Consider the following 19598-nt stretch of genomic DNA (forward strand, 5'->3'; position numbering starts at 1 on the left):
TAACCAACTGCTGACTGCTTGGGACATAAAATCTTGATGATTTACAGGTAGTGAGTGGGTAAGAAACCCATAAATCACATTCTATAATAAAAGAGTGTAGGTGAACACACATACACACACACACCCCTTCGAAGGAAGAGTTGTAGGTAAGACCAGAAAATACATTAGTTTTAATTTGAGAACTGAGAACTCATTGGTAAGAGCCCCACAATCAGTAGCCGCAGAGAGTTCAATTACACCAGGTGATGGTACAACTTTTTTAGTGTAGAGTGAGAGGTTTGTTTCTTAAAGAGGAGACACTGGTTCTCACTTTTGAAATGTTCAAAGGAATTTTTATGGTCTCTGGAGGAAAAAACTTTTTCCAACCAAGCCAAAGATGCTTATGATTATCAGTTTTCTGATATTGAAACTCTAGAAATTATTATATAACAGGTACTTCTCCAACACTTGAAGATCTTTTTCTCTTCATGAAAATTATTTTCTAGGACGATGTTTGGGAAAAAATTCTCTAATAATATGCTAAAAGTAGAAAACACTTAAGTTTCTAATTCCAGTGGAGTCCTAGAGTTTCAGGGAACTTACAGAGAGGGAAATATGAATTGAAAAAAATCTCGAAAAACATTTTTGTTTGGAAAGCGAAATTTAATAAATATGACTCTGCTACCATGTCATGCCAACTCTCTGCCTCTCAAAAGATAGTATAATGTAGACAGAAATTTAGGATCCATTTAGCCAAAAGCCAATCTCATTTGGATACTGATTCAAACAAAACAAAGCAGTAAAAAAAATTAAATAAAATTGAGAAAATCAAGAAGGTTGAATACTGACTAAATATTTGAAGACATTAAAGGATTATCAATTGTGAGGGTGTAACAACAGTGTTGCATTTTTTTGGAGCATTTATCTTTTAAAGCTACACGGTGAAGTTTTTTAGGATGAAATGATTTGATGGTTTGGTTTTGCTTTTTAAAAATCCAGTTGGTGGAAGCAGGGGGTGATAAAAGAAGTAAGATTGGCCATGAGTTGAGGGAAGGTGAGGGCCACCTCATGCGAAGAGTTAACTCATTGGAAAAGACTCTGATGCTGGGAGGGACTGGGGGCAGGAGGAGAAGGGGATGACAGAGGATGAGATGGTTGGATGGCATCACCGACTCAATGGACGTGAGTTTGAGTGAACTCCGGGAGTTGGTGATGGACAGGGAGGCCTGGCGTGCTGCGATTCATGGGGTCGCAAAGAGTCAGGACACGACTGAGCGACTGAACTGAACTACAGAGGGTTTCATATACTATTCTCTCTACGCTTCTACTTCTTAGAAATTTTTAATAATAAAAGGAGCTAAATTGAACTATTTGTTATCTATTTGAAAAGTTCTTCATTTATTCATTTCACATTGATTATTCAGTAGGAGAGCGACTTCACTTTCACTTTTTACTTTCATGCATTGGAGAAGACAATGGCACCCCACTCCAGTACTCTTGCCTGGAAAATCCCATGGATGGAAGAGTCTGGTAGGCTGCAGTCCATGGGGTCGCTAAGAGTCGGACACGACTGAGCGACTTCACTTTTCACTTTCATGCATTGGAGAAGGAAATGGCAACCCACTCCAGTGTTCTTGCCTGGAGAACCCCAGGGACGGGGGAGCCTCGTGGGCTGTCGTCTATGGAGTCGCACAGAGTTGGACACGACTGAAGCGACTTAGCAGCAGCAGCAGCACTCAGTAGGAACTGAGTGTCAGTCATGTGGAGGCCTTTGCAGGAGGACTTTAGTAGTTGCCAAGGGGTGTGGGCAGTAGGCTCTGCAGGCAGTGCCTGGCTCTGAGGTGCTTCTGAGGTGAGACACACCAGCACCCCATCCGGGGTGTGGGGCTTCTGCTTAGCGTCACTCCGCTGACCTGACATTCAACACGGCTGCTGAGGAGCCCCAGAAGTGGGAAGCTGAAGACAGATACCCAAGGCCAGCTCATCACAAACAATTAGTTTATTTTTATACTGTACCTCCCACCCCAGCCCACCCCCAAAATGTGGGGTGAGCATTTAAAAAGCTGTTTTGGAGCAGAACCACTTCATGCATTTGAAACTTACACCCGTGCCTGGTTCAGTGGAACAAGAGGGTAACTGATGGCAGTCTCCAAAAGACACTCACCTCCCAGGGCCCGGCAGGAGGAAGTGGACGAGACCCACACTGCAGCAGAGACCTCGGCCCGAGCGGAGAAAGAAGCCTAAGAGCTTTGCGAAAACCTCTTCCCTTCGGTGCCTGAGCCTCATCTTCCCAGCTCCGACGGTCCTTTCCTGCTGCGTCAAGGTCACCAGCTGTCAGCAGTGTGTCAAGCCCAAAGCCCCAACCCCAATTGACTCCTGAGAGATGTTAATATTTAGTTCTTAAAAACCTGTCTCCTTTGATTGACAAGCTTTGTTTGGAATTACATGTAAATCGAAGAGGCTGCCCAGCCATGGCACCCCAGCAAAGACAGAGGGTGGAGGAGAGGGCGTCTCCTGGTGCTCTGGACTTCACCAGCAAGGTCATGCTCTGGACTTCACCAGCAAGGTCAGTAGCACACCATATACACCTCTGGGTCTTGCTCTAACCAGCAAGTGTTCAGAATCAGATCGCATCCCCCTCCTCATTAAAACTCTTCAACGACTTCCTAGTAGTTCTGCAGACATAGGCTAAGATGTTTGACAAGGCCCCGTGGGTTCTGCTTGGGTCACCAGACCTTTCAGCCTGTACCTACAGCCAGGGCCACGTTCCACACCAGGAATCTCAGGGTGGACATCACAGCCGGGACCAGGCAGACCCCAAGTCACCGTCCCCAGTTGTGATCTTCCACTCAGCCCTGATAGATGCTGAGAAGGAGAATGAGTAAAGGCAGATATCCAGACAATAAACCTGCAACTCTGCCAGGAGTGTGTCCTTGCTGGCCAGAGACCTAGTGTGAGTCCAGGGGCCACTCAGTGGACTTCCCATCATGTTGATCCTGGCAACCCCGAAATGAAGACAGAAAGAGAGCAAGGTGGGGTTTTTTCAAAGCCAGAGAGCTGGTGGATATGATTTCCTGGGTGTTAGATGGCAGCTCTGTTTGGGGACCATAGCAGCAAAAAATATAAAGGTATACACAGCCTGCAAGTCGCCCTCCGGTACCATCCCCCCACTCCACGGTCTTGCCAGGCTCCCCCTCCTCCTCCTCTTTGTCTAGGATCAGCTACTATTCCTTTAGCTCTCAGCATAGTCCCCAGAAGTCCAAGGAGTCTGATGGCATGGCTATCTGTGTAACAGTGCTCCCAGGGTTCTACAGGGCAGTGGTTCTGACTTCACTTCGGCAAGGAAGCCCTGATGACCCTTCTGACTAGTCCAAGTCCCCCTCTTATGGTTCTGGGACCAGGAATAAGTGGTATCTCTCTTCCTCTCTAGAGGCTTCACCAGAGCAAACCTACAGCTCCTGTTCTGTGGCTTTGCTTTTTCAGTGATCCATCCCCACTTGATGGCCTCAATCCTGACACAGAGGAGATGATGAGATGAGATTGTCTGCTAAGTCATGTCTGACTCTTGTGACCCCATGAACTGGGGCCTGCCAGGCTCCTCTGTCCATGGGATTCTCCAGGCAAGAATACTGGAGTGGGTTGCCATGTCCTTCTCCAGGGGATTTTCCTCACCCAGGAACCGAACCCAGGTCTCCTGCATTGCAGGCAGATTCTTTACTGACTGAGCTACAAGGGAAGTCCAAGGGAAGACAGAGGAGATGCTCAGCAAATAGGTGCTGAATTCCTATTTTCGGAGCCCCACCTCCCACCTTGAGCCATCAGCTCTGATACTCTGTCTTTAAAAACATAAATTTCCTCTGTGTTAGCACTTTTTCTGTCTTGGGGCAGTTGGTGTTCAATGAGTCTGCTGCCTGGAACTAAGCCCCACCGAGGCCAGTTCCCTGCATATCAGACTCCAAGCATCACCACGACAAACTGGCTATCCTGCCCTCCTGCCTTCCACACTCAGATATCCTTTCCAAACACCTCTTCCCCTTTTGAGCTACCCTTGCCACTCGCCAGAACCCAAATCCAGGAATAAAAGTTGTGCAGTGAACAAGGATGAGGAGGGAGAAGGAGGAAGGTGTGTAGGCATTGACGGTGGGGACACCACTGTGTCCCTGTCACCAAACGTCCTCCCTGAACTGATGGTCCTCAGGCAGGAGTCCAGCAGTTCATGAATGCATTGAGAGTAAAGCTAGTTTCTATAAAATGAATTATACCTTTCAATTACCTTTTATCAGTGAACATGAAAATGAATCCTCATACACAGAGATTTCATCCCTAAGATGAAATTTGTAAGAGTACAAATCACAATAATAATATCAAGCTTATTTTAATCATATCCTTGGAAAACTAGATATTTCTGATCAATATTAGTAAAAATCACTCCATATATAAACGCAGTACCCAGACTCTAAAGGATTGCTATGTCCTGTCTTCCTTTGGTTTGAGCTTCCCTTTCCTTACATGGCCTGTCCTTTTAGCCTATGGAAAATACTTTCTTTTAAGCCCTGATGGTTTTATCTGTCTCTTCTAAAGTCTGTGAGTCTGTTCTAGCTGTCAGTTCAGATTCTTGGAGGTTAAAGGTACCAAAGATTTTTTTCTTATATATAAAGAAGATGAGCTTTTCTTAACCATAAAGATTGTTTCTATGACTCATGGTTTTCCAGGTGTTGACACAGGAACTCTCTTCTAATTTAACAGATCTCATCCATGTGAAGGGAAGTGATCGTGTTCTGTTGGCCCCTGGTTCCAGCACAGATCCTGTCCTGGGGTAGATGGGCTTCAACCTTGCTGAAGAACTGCTGGGACCCAGTGATAACTTAAGGATTTATTGATTTCATTGTCCCACATGATTTATTTCATATGTTTAATCCAGCTATCTAATGCTATTCTAACAGGAGATGTTCTTTTATTCCACTTAATTCATTTATCTTTGCAGACTTTAAGATATCCAGAGTCCTCCAGGGACACCAGATGGCCACCAGGTTCTTACAAACATGCAGATGCCCTTTAGGGGCTGAGAACAGGCGCTGGAAAATCTGCATTTGAGCCTGTTTTCTGTCCCCTGCTTCCTTCCCACCCCTACTCTCACTGCTGTGGAAACTCCCAGAGTCACAGCGGCAGTGATTTTCCCCTTGGCTGTGCTGTACTCTGTGTGCTCAGTTGCTCAGTCGTGCCCAACTCTTTGCGATCCCATGGACTGTAGCCACAGGCTCCTCTGTCCATGGGATTCTCCAGGCAAGTAGACTGGAGTGGGTTGCCATGCCCTCCTCAGGTTCCCTTGGCTGCTAGAGCTCAAATGAAGACACCAGTGCCTCCCAGTGGGAAAGGGATGGGTGGTGGATAAACAGGTGAAATCCCTGATCCTGAACCATATCCAGGGGATTTCTAGCTCTATCAGAAGGACATTTCCCCACCCCTGCCTAATTTTTACCAACGAGAGAGATTCAGCCTCCCACTTCTCCCTGCCCCACCCTCCCCAAATGGTATCTGTCAAGACTTCCTGGTTAGACAGCTCTGCGCACAGAACACTTCAGCTGTCAGCAACACAACTACAACGCTGTGCCCTCAGCCTCACAGTCTAGCGAGGAGGGGAGCATATCTCCTCATACGGAGGAGGGGAGAAGCAGGCAGAGTCCTCGTCACCCAGCGGTGTCTCTTCTAGCTGCTCAGCATCAGGGCTGGACCTGAAACGGAAGCAGAAAGGACAAGATGCCTTACAGCCCCCAGCACGACTCTCGAAAACGATGCCACCGTGGCAGCAACAGGCCACACAGACATCCGCAGTCTCCCACCACCTCCCTTGCAAACGGAACACAGCCATAGATTGTGACAGCCGCAGCAGGGAGGGGATCATCCGCACTCCACACGCCCTACCTGCCATCTGCAGTGTCCACAAAGGAAGGGTAGTCCTGGTCGTCAGCAAAGGCAGCATTCTCCGGAGGGTAGATGGTGTAGTACTGAGGAGGGCTTGGCATGGTGGCCGCCAACCCTCCAGTGGGTATGAGGCCACATGGGCTCACCACTGGCTGCACGTAGGTGGTATTCATCCCCATAGGCTCTTGAGAGCCATAAGGAGGAGGGATATACTGCACCACAGTGGCACCATGGAAGGTGATGGGTTGGTTGATACCAGTGAACACAAATGATTGTCCTCCCGCTGTCTGCTCCGGATCCGGGAGCCTCTCCTCACTTTCTTTGCACCACTGGCAGGACAGCATTTTGAACTTGCACACGGCAATCAGGATGAACGTCACCCCCACCGACAGCAGGATGGGCCCGAGGAGCTGGGTCCATTCGAAGTGGGAGACCCCTTGGTATTTGATCCAGCCCATGATGGTGAATGTGACCCCCACCAGTCCCAGGAAGATGCCCGAGAAGAGCAAGGTGGCCCCTGCCTTGTCGTCGTCTGACACCTGGATGTCGGCGGTGCTGGGAGTGTAGGGAGTGACCGAGAACACGTTGACAGGGAAGTCCTCCATGCGGCTGCAGCCGTGCTCCATTGTCCTCTTGCCTGCCCCAGGGCAGAGGGCTTGTGAGAGCTCCTGAGAGCAGAGCCCAGGAACCCCTGGTTCAGGTTAGTTATGGAAGAACTTTGGGCTTCTGTGGTTAACAGAGTAGAACATTCAGAGGCCTGAACTTTGTTTAGAAGAATAAAGGTCTGAGAAGTGAAGCCTGAAGCTTTCTCATAAATTTCATCAACAGTTGGAGGCCTCTGATTTGCAATTCAATGACAAGCACTCTCTCTTCCACTCATTCACTCACTCATTCAGAAAGTTTTACTGAGCACATTCTATGTGCCAGGAAGTACGTTTTTTAGATGTGTCAGGGGCTGCTCCAAGACTCTGTTTTGTTGTTAATTGCTAAGTTGTGTCTAACTCTTTGTGATCTCATGGACTGTAGCCTGTCAGGCGCCTCTGTCCATGGGATTTCCCAGGCAAAACTACTGCAGTAGATAGCCCTTTCCTTCTCCAGGGGATTTTCCCCAGCCAGGGGTCGAACCCTTGTCTCCTGCATTGGCAGGCATTGGGAGGTGGATTCTTGGCTGCTAAGCCACCAGGGAAGCTCTGTTCACACCCTGCCCAAACCAAGACTGTAGAAATGGCAGAAGACCTCCAGGGCGCTGGGTTGTACAGAGGCCCTGAATGTGTCCACCACGTGCTCAGGAATCTACCCCAACTTTCCTGCTGGGTCAGCTCACTAGAAATAAGCAGAGACCTGTTTGAGGATGGTCTGTTTTCCTCCCCACCTCAGGAACCTCTAGTCGTGATGACACACACTTCCACAGCAAGTCTCGCAGAGTCCTGAGGTCCTGCTCTTTCCTGACCAGCTCCAAGTGCCTTTGCTGTCAGCATCTGGGGAGTAGTTGCCGCTGCGGGAGAGGAGAGACACCCTGGAAGCCTCTCCATGCGCTGCATCGCTGGCAGAGAATCGGGTATGACCTGGGCTCTCAGGGACACGCACTTCAGACCCTCGCTCAGTGGTAGCAGCACAGTCCTCGGTTTCCATGGCCAAGTAAATAGCTGCATTTTCAAGCCTCCTGTGTTTTTGCAACCACACCCAAGCTCATTTGGGGAAGAAAACTTGCCCTTCCGTGATGTGATCTGTCATTCATAACTACAGAATTTAAGAACAGCCCCATCGATATTCTTTCTTTTAAAAGATTTTTTTTGATGTGGACCCTTTTTAAAATTTTTATTGCATTTGTTACAATATAACTTCTGTTTCATGTTTTGGTTATTTTCGCCACGAGGCTTGTGGGATCCATCCAGGGATGGAACCCAACACCCCCTGCATTGGAAGAATGGAGTCTTAAGCCCTGGACTGCCAGGGAAGTGCCCAGTCCCACCAGTTTCATCTTTCATGGAACAGTAACCGTAGCCCTGTTCCTGTCTCCAAACAGATGTCTCTCTTCAGTGGTTAAATATTATATCCGCTCCCTTTTGCAGGCATGAGCTCAAGGTCCAGGAAGAGTTGTCCTCTTGCCCTATGGTAGGGCTTCCCAAACTTGCTTGATGATAAAAATCACCTGGGCCACTATTTTAACTGGCAACATCTGAGTTCCCACCTTAGCTCAACAGAACTAACATTTCCAAGGGAGAGAACATGCCCCAGGTGGCTCTTATCATCAGGAATCTCTGGAAACCCCACGTTAATCCCAAGTGCTTCTGGGAAACTAGGGGGCTTTTCTCCCCTCCAAAATGCTTCTCCCTGCCATAGGACAAGGCTTGTGACCAGCTTTGCTGCCAAACAGATGGGAAAGCAAGGAAATAACCCTCTCAGGTATCTCCCTGTAAGCACCCTAGAGCAGCAAGGATGGAGCGTTGTTGCAGTAGGCGTGGTCTGCCCTTTTTCTCACTGGGCTAGATCAGAGATCCAGGGCAGCCAGCTTTTCTCGTTAATCATGAAAATTCTGGTCAGCTAGCCTGACATTCTTTTCAGGCGCTTAACCCCTGAGTTAACAGTTGGGCTCTGAAAACATTGTTTTTCTAAATCCTTCAGTCATGTTTCCCATTTGTCTTTAGCTACTATCTTACTTGCAATTAAGATAAGAACTGAAAAGTGAAAGTCGCTCAGTCGTGCCCGACTCTTTGCAACCCATGGACTGTCCATGGAATTCTCTAGGCCAGAATACTCCAGGGGATCTTCCCAACCCAGGGATCGAAACCAGGTCTCCTGAATTGCAGGCAGATTCTTTACAAGCTGAGCCACAAGGGAAGCGATGAGAACTGGAAACATTGAAAGAGTAGGCAAGAGAGATCAACTTCCTCCAAACAGCCCTTGAATCCAAAACTAGAAGGGCTTCCCGAGCGCACGGGTAAGAAAATCCTAGCTGTACTTTCTTTTTATTTCATTTTTTTTAATTGAGGTGTAGTTGATTTACAATATTGCATTAGTTTTAGGTTACAACAAAGTGATTAAAAATTGTATAGATGCTGCTGCTGCTTCGCTTTAGTCGTGTCTGAGTCTGTGCGACCCCATAGACGGCAGCCAACCAGGCTCTCCCGTCCCTGGGATTCTCCAGGCAAGAACACTAGAGTGGGTTGCCATTTCCTTCTCCAATGTATGAAAGTGAAAAGTGCAAGTGAAGTCGATCAGTCGTGTCTGACTCTTCGCGACCCCATGGACTGCAGCCCACCAGGCTCCTCCATTCATGGGATTTTCTAGGCAAGAGTACTGGAGTGGGGTGCCATACTCTAAAGTTATTATAAAATACTGGCTCCATTCCCTGTGCTGCACAGTCCGTCCTTGTGGCTTCTTTATTTAATACATAGTGTTTTGTACCTCTTAATCCCCTACCCCTGTCTTGTCCCTCCCCCATTCCCTCTCCCTGCTGGTAGCTACTGATTTGTTCTTTATATCCACAAGTCTGTTTCTGCTTCTGTTTTGCTCTATTCATTCATTTGCTTTATTTGTTTTCAATTCCACGTATAAATGATAGCATACAGTATTTGTATTTCTTGGCTGACTTATTTTACTAAGCATAATACCCTCTGATTCCATTTGTGTTGTTGCAAATGGTAATTTTCATTCTTTTTTATGGCTAAGTAATATTCCATTATATATATACATATATATATTTCATATTCTTTATCTATTGATCTGTTCATGGACACTTAAGCGACTTCCATATCTTGGCTACTGTAAATAATGCTGCTGTGAAAGCTGAGGTGCATTTATCTTTTTTATTGAAGTATAGTTGATTTACAATGTTGTGTTTCCAGTGTATAGCAAGAGATTTAGTTATATGTGTTTTTCAGATGATTTTCCTCTATAGGTTATTATAAGATATTGAATATTATTCCCCATGCTATACAGTAAATCTGTTTTGTATGTAGAAGTTTGTACTTGTTCACCCCATATTACTAATTTATTGCCCCCCAACCTTTCCTCTTTGGTAATCGTAAGTTTGTTTTCTGGGTCTGTGAGTCTTTTTCTGTTTGGTGCAGGTATCTTTTTGAATTACTGTTTTCATTTTCTTTGGATATATACCCAGAGGCAGAATTGCTGGATCATATTATAGTTCTATTTTTAGTTTTTTGAGGAACCTCCATACTGCACCAATTTACATTCCCACCAACAGCGTAGGAGGATTCCGTTTTCTCCACATTCTAACATATGTTATTTGTGTTCTTTTTCATGGTAGCAGTTCTGACAGGTGTGAGGTGATGTCTCATTGTGGCTTTGATTTGCATTTCTCTGATTAGCAAAGTTGAACATCTTTCCATGTGATTGTTGGCCAGGTGGCAGTTTGGGGAAATGTCTATTTAGGTCTTCTCTTCATTTTTCTATTAGGTCAGGGTTTTTTATATTCAGTTGTATGAGCTACTTATATATTTTGGATAATAACTCCTTATCAGTCGTATCATTTACAAATATTTCCTCCCATTCAGTAGGTTGTCTTTTTATTTTGTCAATGGTTTCCTTTGCTGTGCAAAAGCTTTTAAGTCCCATTTGTTTATTTTTGTTTCTTTTGCCTTAGGAGAGAGATTCAAAAAAGCTATTGCTATAATTTATGTCAAAGAGTGTTCTATATTTTCTCCTAAAGATATGATGTTTTCAAATAAATTCTCTGCTCCTTTCTTTCTTGTTTCTCATTCTGGGACCCCTATAATGTAAATGTTAATATGTTTGATGTTTGTCTCAGAAGTCTCTTAAACTGTCCTTATTTCTTTTTATTCTTTTTTCTGTGTTTTCCATCAACTACACTTCTTCTAGCTTGCTAATCCATTCCTCTGTATCATTTAATCTAATGTTGACTCCTTCTAATGTATTTTTAATTTCAGTTATTGTATTCTTGGGCTCTATTTGATTCTCCTTTATCCCTTCTAATGCTCTGTAACACTTCTCACTGTGTTCATCCATTCTTCTCCCAAGTTCTTTGATCATCTTTATGATCATTACCTTGAACTTTTATTGAGTAAATCCACTTTACCTAGTTCTTCTTCTGGGGTTCTAGTTTGTTCCTTGATTTGGAAAATATTCTTTCTGCTTTTAATTTCTACATATCTGGTAGATTGAATATATTTCCCAACATTGGAGAAGTGATCTTTTGTAAGAAATGTACTATATATCCCAGGACTGCACTCCTCTCTGGTCCCCAAAGCTACATACTCTAGGGGTTCCCCGTGTGCAGGCTGCCTGGGTCTTCCTCTGGTGGTGGCTGACTGCCGTAGCCACTCTGGTAGGTGTGGCTGGCATTCAGTCTGTTTGGTTGCCAGGCTCTGGTTTGTGTGGAAATGGTTGGCTGCTGGTTAGGGGGGCCAGAATGCAAGGTGATTGGCTATGGAACTCTAGGGGATGCCAGGGCTAGTTTGGTTCACTAGTGGGCAGAGCCAGGTTCTGGGGTGGGTAATTGTGGGACCAGGATTTCCAGATCTAGTGACAGCCTATTGGTGGATGTGGCCAGTTCCTGACACAGATGGCTGTGGGTTCCAGGGTGTCCCAAAGCTGGTATTGGCCCCCTTGTGAGAGGGACTGTATCCCAAGATGGCTGGTTGAGGAGTCCAAGGTGTCTCTAAGCTGGTGTTGCCCTGCCTGTGGGTGGGGCTGGGACCTGAGTTGTCCTAGAGGCTAGAATTGGCCTGCTGGTGGGCAGAGCCAGGACTGAAGGGGTTCTGGGCTGGCGCTGGCCCACTGGCGTGTTAGCTGTGTCCTGCAGTGGCCCCAAAGCCAGTGTCCCCTTGCTGGTAGGCAGAGTTGGGGTCCAAGAGTTCCTAGGACTGGTGCCTACCCACCGATGGGCAAAGGTCCGTCTAGTCAAAGCTATGGTTTTTCCAGTAGTCATGTATGGATGTGAGAGTTGGACCATAAAAAAGGCTGAACACCAAAGAACTAATGCTTTTGAATTGTGGTGTTGGAAAAAACTCTTGAGAGTTCCTTGGACTTCAAGGATATCAAACCAGTCAATCCTAAAGGAAATCAGTCTTGAATATTCATTGGAAGGACTGATACTGAAGCTGAATCTCCAATACTTTGGCCACCTGATGCAAAGAACTGACTCATTAGAAAAGACCCTGGGAAAGATTGAAGGCCAGAGGAGCAGGGGTAAGAGAGAATGAGATGGCTGGATGTCATTACCTAGTCAATGGACATGAGTTTGAACAAGCTCCAGGAGATGGTGAAGGACGTGGAAAACTGGTGTGCTACAGTCCATGGGGTTGCAAAGAGTCAGACACGACTGAGTGACTGAAAAACAACCAAAGGGCTGGTGGCAGCCCCCTGGCAGGCAGAGCCAGGCTCTAGAATCTCTGGTTGCAGAGCCCACGCTGCTCAGAGCTGCTGTCAGACTGCTGGTGGTTAAGGCTGATTCCAGACACTGATGGTTGTGAAGTCCAGGCTGTCCCAAATCTCGTGTCAGCCCACTGGTGAGTGGAGCCAGATCCTGGGGGCAGCTGGCTGAAGGGCCCAAGGTGTCTCGAGCTGGGTAGGGCTGCTGGAGGGCGGGGTTGGGGCCCAGAAGGTCCGGGGGATGATTCTACCCTACCAGTGAGTGGGCTGGGTCTGGCCATGGCTGGCTGCAGGGCTGTGTTTATCCTGGGGTAAGTGTCTGCCCACTGAGTCTCCCGGTCGCTGGTTGGAAGACCCTGGGGTCTTGGGTCTAGCACCTGTGCACTGGTGTGTGCGGCTAATTTCTGGGCCCTTTGGTGCACAGGGCTGTGTCCAGGGATGGCTCTGGATTCAGGGAGCCCTAAGGATGCCTGCCTGCTGGCAGGTGGAGCTACAACCCCACCTGGCTTGTTGCTTGGCCTGAGACATCCCAGCACTGGTGCCTACAGCTTAGTGGGCAGGGGGTGGGCCTGGGTCCTGAGGCCAAGAAGCTGTAGAGAGGGTTACAGAATAGAACTTGGCAGCCCTAGTGTCCACAAGCTCCCCAGACAGTTCCTGTCAGTGCCTATGCCCCAGGGTGAGCTCTGGTTGCCTCCTTTTCAGGAGACTCTCCAAGATCAGCAGATGGGTTTAACCCAGGCTCCTTTCAAATGACTGCTTCTGCCCTGGGTCTCAGACAGTGTGACATTTTGTGTACGCCTTTTAAGAGTGGAGTCTCTATTTCCCACAACCCTGTGGGGCCCCTAGTAGTAAACCCCACTGGTCTTCAAAACCAAATGGTCTGATGGCTTGTCTTCCTCATGCAGGGCTCCCAGGCTGAGGAGCCTGATGTGAGGTTTAGACCCCTCACTCCTTGGGGAAGACCTCTGCGATTGTAATTATTCTCTCATTTGTGGGTCACCAACCTGAGCTCACGGGTCTTGACTATACTGTGACTCCACGCCTCTTACCTGTCTCATTACAGCACCTTCTTTATATCTTCAGTTGTAGAGGATCTCTTCTGGTAGATTCCAGTCTTTCTTTCCAATACTTGCTTTGTAAATAGCTGCTATTTTGGTGTGCCATAAGAGGAGGTAAGCTGAGGTTCTTTCTACTCCACCCTCTTGTCTAACATCTTGGTTCAGATCCCTCTAGTTACACTTTTAAGGTCACCTTGACTCAGCCTCTCTCACTGAAAACTCAAATCCCCTGTGTGTGTGTGTGTGTGTGTGTGTGTGTGTATAGGAATCTCCTATATATAGATAGATACCAATTTTTAAAAAGCTAACAAGCTGAATTCAATAGCCTATAACAAGTATTATATATCATGACCAACGGAGATTTATTCCTGGAATTCAAGGATGATTCAACATATGAAAACCGATCAGTGTAATCCACTGCATTAACAGAATGAAGGGAAAAGACTCCATGTGCTCATTTCACTATGTGCCAGGAAAAATAGTGTCAACATTTATCAAATACTTATAATGAATCAGGCTATAACTATTCTAGATATTTAATATACATAGTTTCATTTCATCCTTTTGACAACCAGGTTACAATCAAGAGAAGTATGCTGATTACTAAGCTGTTGTGAGTCTGTTCCAAACCCACCCTTTGATACTTCGCTTTGGCTGAGACTCTGCCAAGGACATTTTCCTTTGCCCAGTGGTTGTATATCCAGTTCTGCTAACATGGTGCATTAGAGGGAGACTGCAAGGTGGAAGGAAGGAGAAAGCAATAGATCCTTGAACAACAACGGCATGGGTCCACATAAACTGGGCTTGTTTTCAGTAGTAAATACACAGTACTATACGATCTGTGATTGGTTGAGTCTGCAGATGCAGAACTAGAGATACAGGGAAGCCACAGATACCAAGGGCCAACTGTAAGTGGTGCGTGGGTTCTTCAGCTGCGTGGAAGGTCAACGTCCCTGACCACTCCCTCCGCTGCTCAAGGGTCAGCTGTGCCGTTTCCTGTCTTGTTGCTGCTGGCAGTGTCTCTGCAGCAGCACTTCTTCATCCTAGCAGCAGCACTTCCAATTTGCAGTTTCCCTCCACACACCCCCCAGACCCAGCCTCACTGTGCCCCTTCAAAAATACCACCAGCAGGCAAATAACGCACTCTCCTCAGAGTCACTCTTGCTCTTTGTAAATAGATGGTTGCTTATTTTAAAAGGCTGTAACTCAGGAACAGCCAGACAGCAGAGGTGCATAGGGCAGGTATGGGGAAAGGTGTGCGGAGCTCCCATCCTCTCTTGGAGGGCACCTCTCTCCCCAAATCTCCACGTGCTCACCAACCCAGAAGCTCTCTGGACCCTGTCCTTTAAGACTTTAATGGAGGCTCCCCAAAGATTCTTTATCTAAATTCCTGAGATGCCAGTACAAGCTGAGTGACATCCTTTATTCAGAAGGCCAGGTGCCAGCTCCATAGGGTCCCATCTCTGAGCTTCTACATTCTAATGTATTTCCAGCCTCTTCCCTCTGTTTCCCCAACCTATTTCTTTTCTTTTCTTTTTTTTTTTTTACTATCTCTGAGTTACCTCAGAGGTCACTTTTTGCCTTTTCAGTCCTCTAATACCTGTTTAAGTAGTTTCCTAAATTAAGTCCTCTCTATTAAAATAACTAGTATGGTTTGTGTTTCCCTAACTGGATCCTGGGGCTTCCCTGGTGGTCAGGGGTAAGGAATCCAACTGCAACACAGGAGCTGCGGGTTTCATCCCTGGGTTGGGAAGGTCTCCTGGAGGAGAGTGTGGCAACCCACTCCAGTATTCTCGTCTAAAAAATCCCATAGACTGAGGAGCTTGGCAGGTACAGTCCATGGGGTACAAAGAGTCAGACACGACTGAAGTGAGCATGGCACAGCAACTGTATCCTGACTAACACATATTACCAACAGTGGGTTTAGGAAACAGACCTACAAAGATGGGATTCGGGAGTTGGTTTGGTCTTTTTCTTGCCCTCAAATACAATGCTAAGCCCAGTGAAAAATGGAACATTAGCAACCCATGGCATGCAGTAACATCAAAATTAATCAAGATATTACCTGCAGTAGGCTGCAAAAGAGTGCCTAGTTGTTAGAGCCATGTGTTCCGGGAAACAAACTCACTCAGAAGGACAATGCGGATAGTGGAGTGCAGTTTATTACACCGGCGGGCCCAAGGCAGAGTCTCCTCTTAGCCAAGGACCCTGACCAACATTTGTGAAAATCTTTTATACCCCATGTGCATGTGTCTGAACCCACCACCCCAAATTCCTTGAGACTTACATAAACCAAGGAAAATACAATCCCAATAACCCCGTCATTCATGTGCTATGTGCTCATGTGCTCAAACAATTAGCCAATAATCAATAAGCCCGAGGTTACACTCCGATAGATACAGAAAAATTTATGGCCTGTCTGGAGGAAGGGGTGATTAGCGTATGTTTTCTCTTAGGCGATGAGTAACCTAGATACCATCTTCAAGGTTCCCCTGTCTGGAGGGGAGTCTTAACCTTCTGTTGTTGTTTTCATAGGCACTAAACACAGAGTTCAGAGTCCATTGGAAAGGTGGCCGAGCATGATCAGCATGAACAGGCCTAAGATGGAGTCCAGGCCCTGTGAATTCCTTCTTCACAGTGAAGAAAGAGCCTTAGGGACCAAGTGGCTGGCACCTAGAATGATGGTAACGATGGGCTGTGAGAACTGTGAAATGGAGATGGCCACTTCTGAGTGCCCTCGAATACTTACAAAAAGAAAAACAACCACCTCAAGCCTGTAAAATCTCAGCCCAAGTAATGGTGAGAAAGCCAAAGAGTTTATACTGGCCTTAAAAGAATCTATTCTTTCTAGTATCTACAGGGCTCACTGAAAATCAAACACAAAATTTAAATATGCCATTTACGTAATTACAACAAAAGTTTAATTCACAACCTTATCAAGTTTCTAATATGAAAGTTAGGAGGCTGATTGTGAAGCACTGGGAACTTGAGACTTGGAATGAGGACACCCGTAGGCTCAGAGGAAGTTGAGAATCTTGAGCTTGGAGTCATTCTGAACCATCTTTTGGCAGAAGCACCTCTCCCCACTTATTTTACCCGAATATGCTATAATAACCTTGCCTTCACTGGCAAAGGAAGCCTATTCTCAAAATTCGTGCCAAGTACCTCTTACTGCTCTAAACATATTAGATTTCAGCATACTGTAGGGGTATATAGTGCATTCTCTTCTGACTCAGAAAAAAATGGTGAACTCTGCAAAAGACTTACAAGATTTAAAAAATTTGTATTGGCATAAATGTGGAGAATATGTGTAGAAATTAATCCTAAGGATGCTAGACCAAGGAGAATAGAAAATAATATTGGATTGATAAATTTTTGTGTAGGTGCACTTAACAGATATTCTAGATTTAATGTTAGTGCTATTAATTTATTGTTACTTAAATTGAAGTTAATGTGTTCTAGATTTAACGTTAATGCTGATTTGTATAGCTGGAGGTGACCTTACTAGTATACTTGTTTGGTTGATTGGTACGTGGCTTGTATTCAATGAGGTTGAGACACCAGAAGTTCTCTGGTATAATGTACAAGAGTTCAAAGCCTTTGAGAGAGAGAGCTATTGGAGTGGACTTTTTATGACTGATCTTTGTACCTGTTTTCCACCCCTTGATCCCTTCTCCAAGGATTGAGAAGTACCCTAGTGCAGAGAGCATCACTACCCTTGATAAGCTTGCCGATGGCTGTCTTCTCTAGGCCAGGTATGATATCAAGAGAGATCGCCAATGAGGTGGGTCCCCTTATTTTAGTGGTGGTGATGTGGGAATTTCAACCTAGTAGAAGCCAAGAGAAAGCCTTTAGTAGCCAGAGACAAGATGACTGCATTTATTATAATGGGTATTTTGACTTTCCGTAATCTCTGGCTATGGCTAATTGATCATTGTGTCCCTAGGAATGAAATAGATGAGTATACTACTAAAATGTTACTTGGTGTGTATAAGAGGGAAAACTCCAGATCTGGTGACCAAAACCTGACCCATGTCATCACAACAGAGAGGCTTCTTCTTCAGTTTTTGAATCTAATCCATTCATAGACCTGGAGCGCCTTGATTGGAGGAGAGGCTGGTTCCCCTTGAAAAAGAACCCTGCCACACTGCTACAATATACATACTTTAAGTCTTCCTCCAACTATTTTTCAAAGGACATAGAGCCATTTGCCCAAACCTCTGGGGACTGATATACCCTGAGTCTGAACTGACATTCTTTCTAGGGACCTAAAATGCCACTGGTCCATAAATAAAAGTGGGGGCTTAAGGTGGTCAGGTGCTAAATGGAATTTTGTCTTATTGAATGACAATGAAGCCAGTAGGTCTGTGAAATTACCCTGTGTTTACTTCCCCAGTTGCTGAATGTAAAATCAGAATAGATATACTTGGCAATTGGCAAATCCCCACATTGACTTTCTAATCCATGGAGCAAGGGCTACTATGGTAGGAAAAGCCCAATAGAAGTCTTTCCTTATCAGGACAGAAAAATAAAACCAGTGATACTTTCCTGGAGGAAACTGCAGAGATCAGTGCATCATGAAAGACTTGAAAGATACTGGGGTGATCACATCCTATTTAATTCAGCCCTTTGACTTCTTAAGAAGCCAGGTAAATCTTAAAGAATGGATGTTTATTATCATAAATTTATCAAGTGGTGATTCCAATTGTAGTTGATAGTCCAAATATAGATTTTAACTAGAGAAAATCATCATAGCCCCTGGCACTTGATACAGTGATTGATCAAAAAAAAAAGACTTTTTTCTGCATCAGTTTATAAGAAGGCTTCCCAGGTAGCGCTAGTGGTAAAGGACCCGCCTGCCAATGCCGGAGACATTAGAGATGTGGATTTGATCTTTGAGTCAGGAAGATCCCCAGGAGGAGGGCATGGCAACCCACTTGAGTAGTCTTGCCTGGAGAATCCCGTGGACAGAGGAGCCTGGCGGGTTACAGTCCATAGGGTCGCAAGAGTCGGACTGAAGCAACTTGGCACGCAGGCAGTCCAAAGAACCAGGTCTTTTTCTATTCTCTCTTCAAAATTTTTTTCAGTGTAAATAAACTGTCTCAAATGACTTATAGTATATCTGATTAAGTAAGTCTCTTCCTTCAGTTTTCAATTCTTATTTTTACTATCGTGACTTCATAAATAAAAATATCCAGTTTTCCCTTGCAGTTGTTGTTCAAGAATATTTAGCATTGAAACTTGAAAAATATGTGTTAAATAAACCAACCTTGTGAGCCTTTTGTCCTTAAAGTGAGCAATCAATTCCTTCCTTTTATCCACAATGTAACCCTTTGTACCAGTGGAATAGTTCTCCAATGAATACAAATAATTCAACTCTGAATTCAGAAAGTCTGGCTGGTAAATTTCCACAATGATTAATAATTGTTAATTTTAAATGTGTTGAAAGTATTTGCATTCAATACACTTTCCTTTTTAAAAAACAAAACTTTCTTTAATTCCTTGAAATAAAAAAATGCAGGGGCAAACTCTCTGGGGTGGGATTCTCAGTGAAAGCAGTGGCTGCTGGAGAGACCTCAGGACTCCACCTTATTGAAAATTTCTCTACCAGGTATTGTCTGAGCAACCGGAAAGTCCTCACAGACATTATAAAGTAAAGTTATCTCCCTTGGGCTCCCCTTGTCTCCATCTCCAGCTGCATCAGATGTGTAACTAACTGAATCAGAGACAAAATAACTCAAGGTGCAGTTACAACAACAAGTGAAAACTAGTCAATTAAAGCTAAATACTTAAACAACTAGCAAATTATTCAGCAAATCAACCTAGATCCATTCTCATGTATAGAACTCAGACTTGTTAAATCATTGATGTTCATGCTTTTAAAAATGTTAAAATCATTCTTTCACTAATTGTTCAAATACCACATTAGAATATCTTTTCTTACGAGCATCCTTTTCAGTTTGGCTGCCTCTTTCAACCCAAATATTTTTTCTGCCCTCTCTAGAGTCACCTCCTTCTGAAGCAGTCATGACATTTTCCTTGCAGGAAATTTCAGGCAGTGTTTTATTGCTGGTTTGATTGTGGTTTATAATTTGGATAGGCTTTGCTTCTAATTGACACCTTGTATTTATACTTCCAGACTTTTTTTTCTTACAAGAAGTTTACACATTTTATAGAAATGGAATCACATGAAACTATGTTATTCATCAACTCTCTTTTTACCTAATAGGTCATGCTATCTTTCCCAATCCATACAATTTATTTTTTAATATTCTGACATAGATA

General features: G+C 45.0%; 1 protein-coding gene and 1 long non-coding RNA gene across 2 annotated transcripts; one reads left to right on the plus strand and one right to left on the minus strand.

The window, feature by feature from the left end:
- Positions 1-4338: 4338 nt before the first annotated feature.
- TMEM174 (transmembrane protein 174) lies at positions 4339-8015 on the minus strand. The gene is made up of 2 exons (XM_044932450.1): positions 5902-8015; positions 4339-5711 (listed from the first exon to the last, which is right to left on the minus strand). The coding sequence occupies exons 1-2, from the start codon at positions 6525-6527 to the stop codon at positions 5606-5608; spliced, it is 732 nt and encodes a 243-aa protein (XP_044788385.1). The 5' UTR covers positions 6528-8015; the 3' UTR covers positions 4339-5605.
- Positions 8016-8097: 82 nt separating this feature from the next.
- Positions 8098-17223, plus strand: LOC123330561. Its single transcript, XR_006546570.2, has 3 exons — positions 8098-8307; positions 8712-8842; positions 15849-17223. It is a non-coding gene; the product is annotated as an uncharacterized LOC123330561 (long non-coding RNA).
- The last annotated feature ends 2375 nt before the right edge of the window (positions 17224-19598 follow it).

Source organism: Bubalus bubalis, chromosome 19, assembly GCF_019923935.1.
Source record: "Bubalus bubalis isolate 160015118507 breed Murrah chromosome 19, NDDB_SH_1, whole genome shotgun sequence".
Taxonomy (NCBI): Eukaryota; Metazoa; Chordata; class Mammalia; order Artiodactyla; family Bovidae; genus Bubalus; species Bubalus bubalis.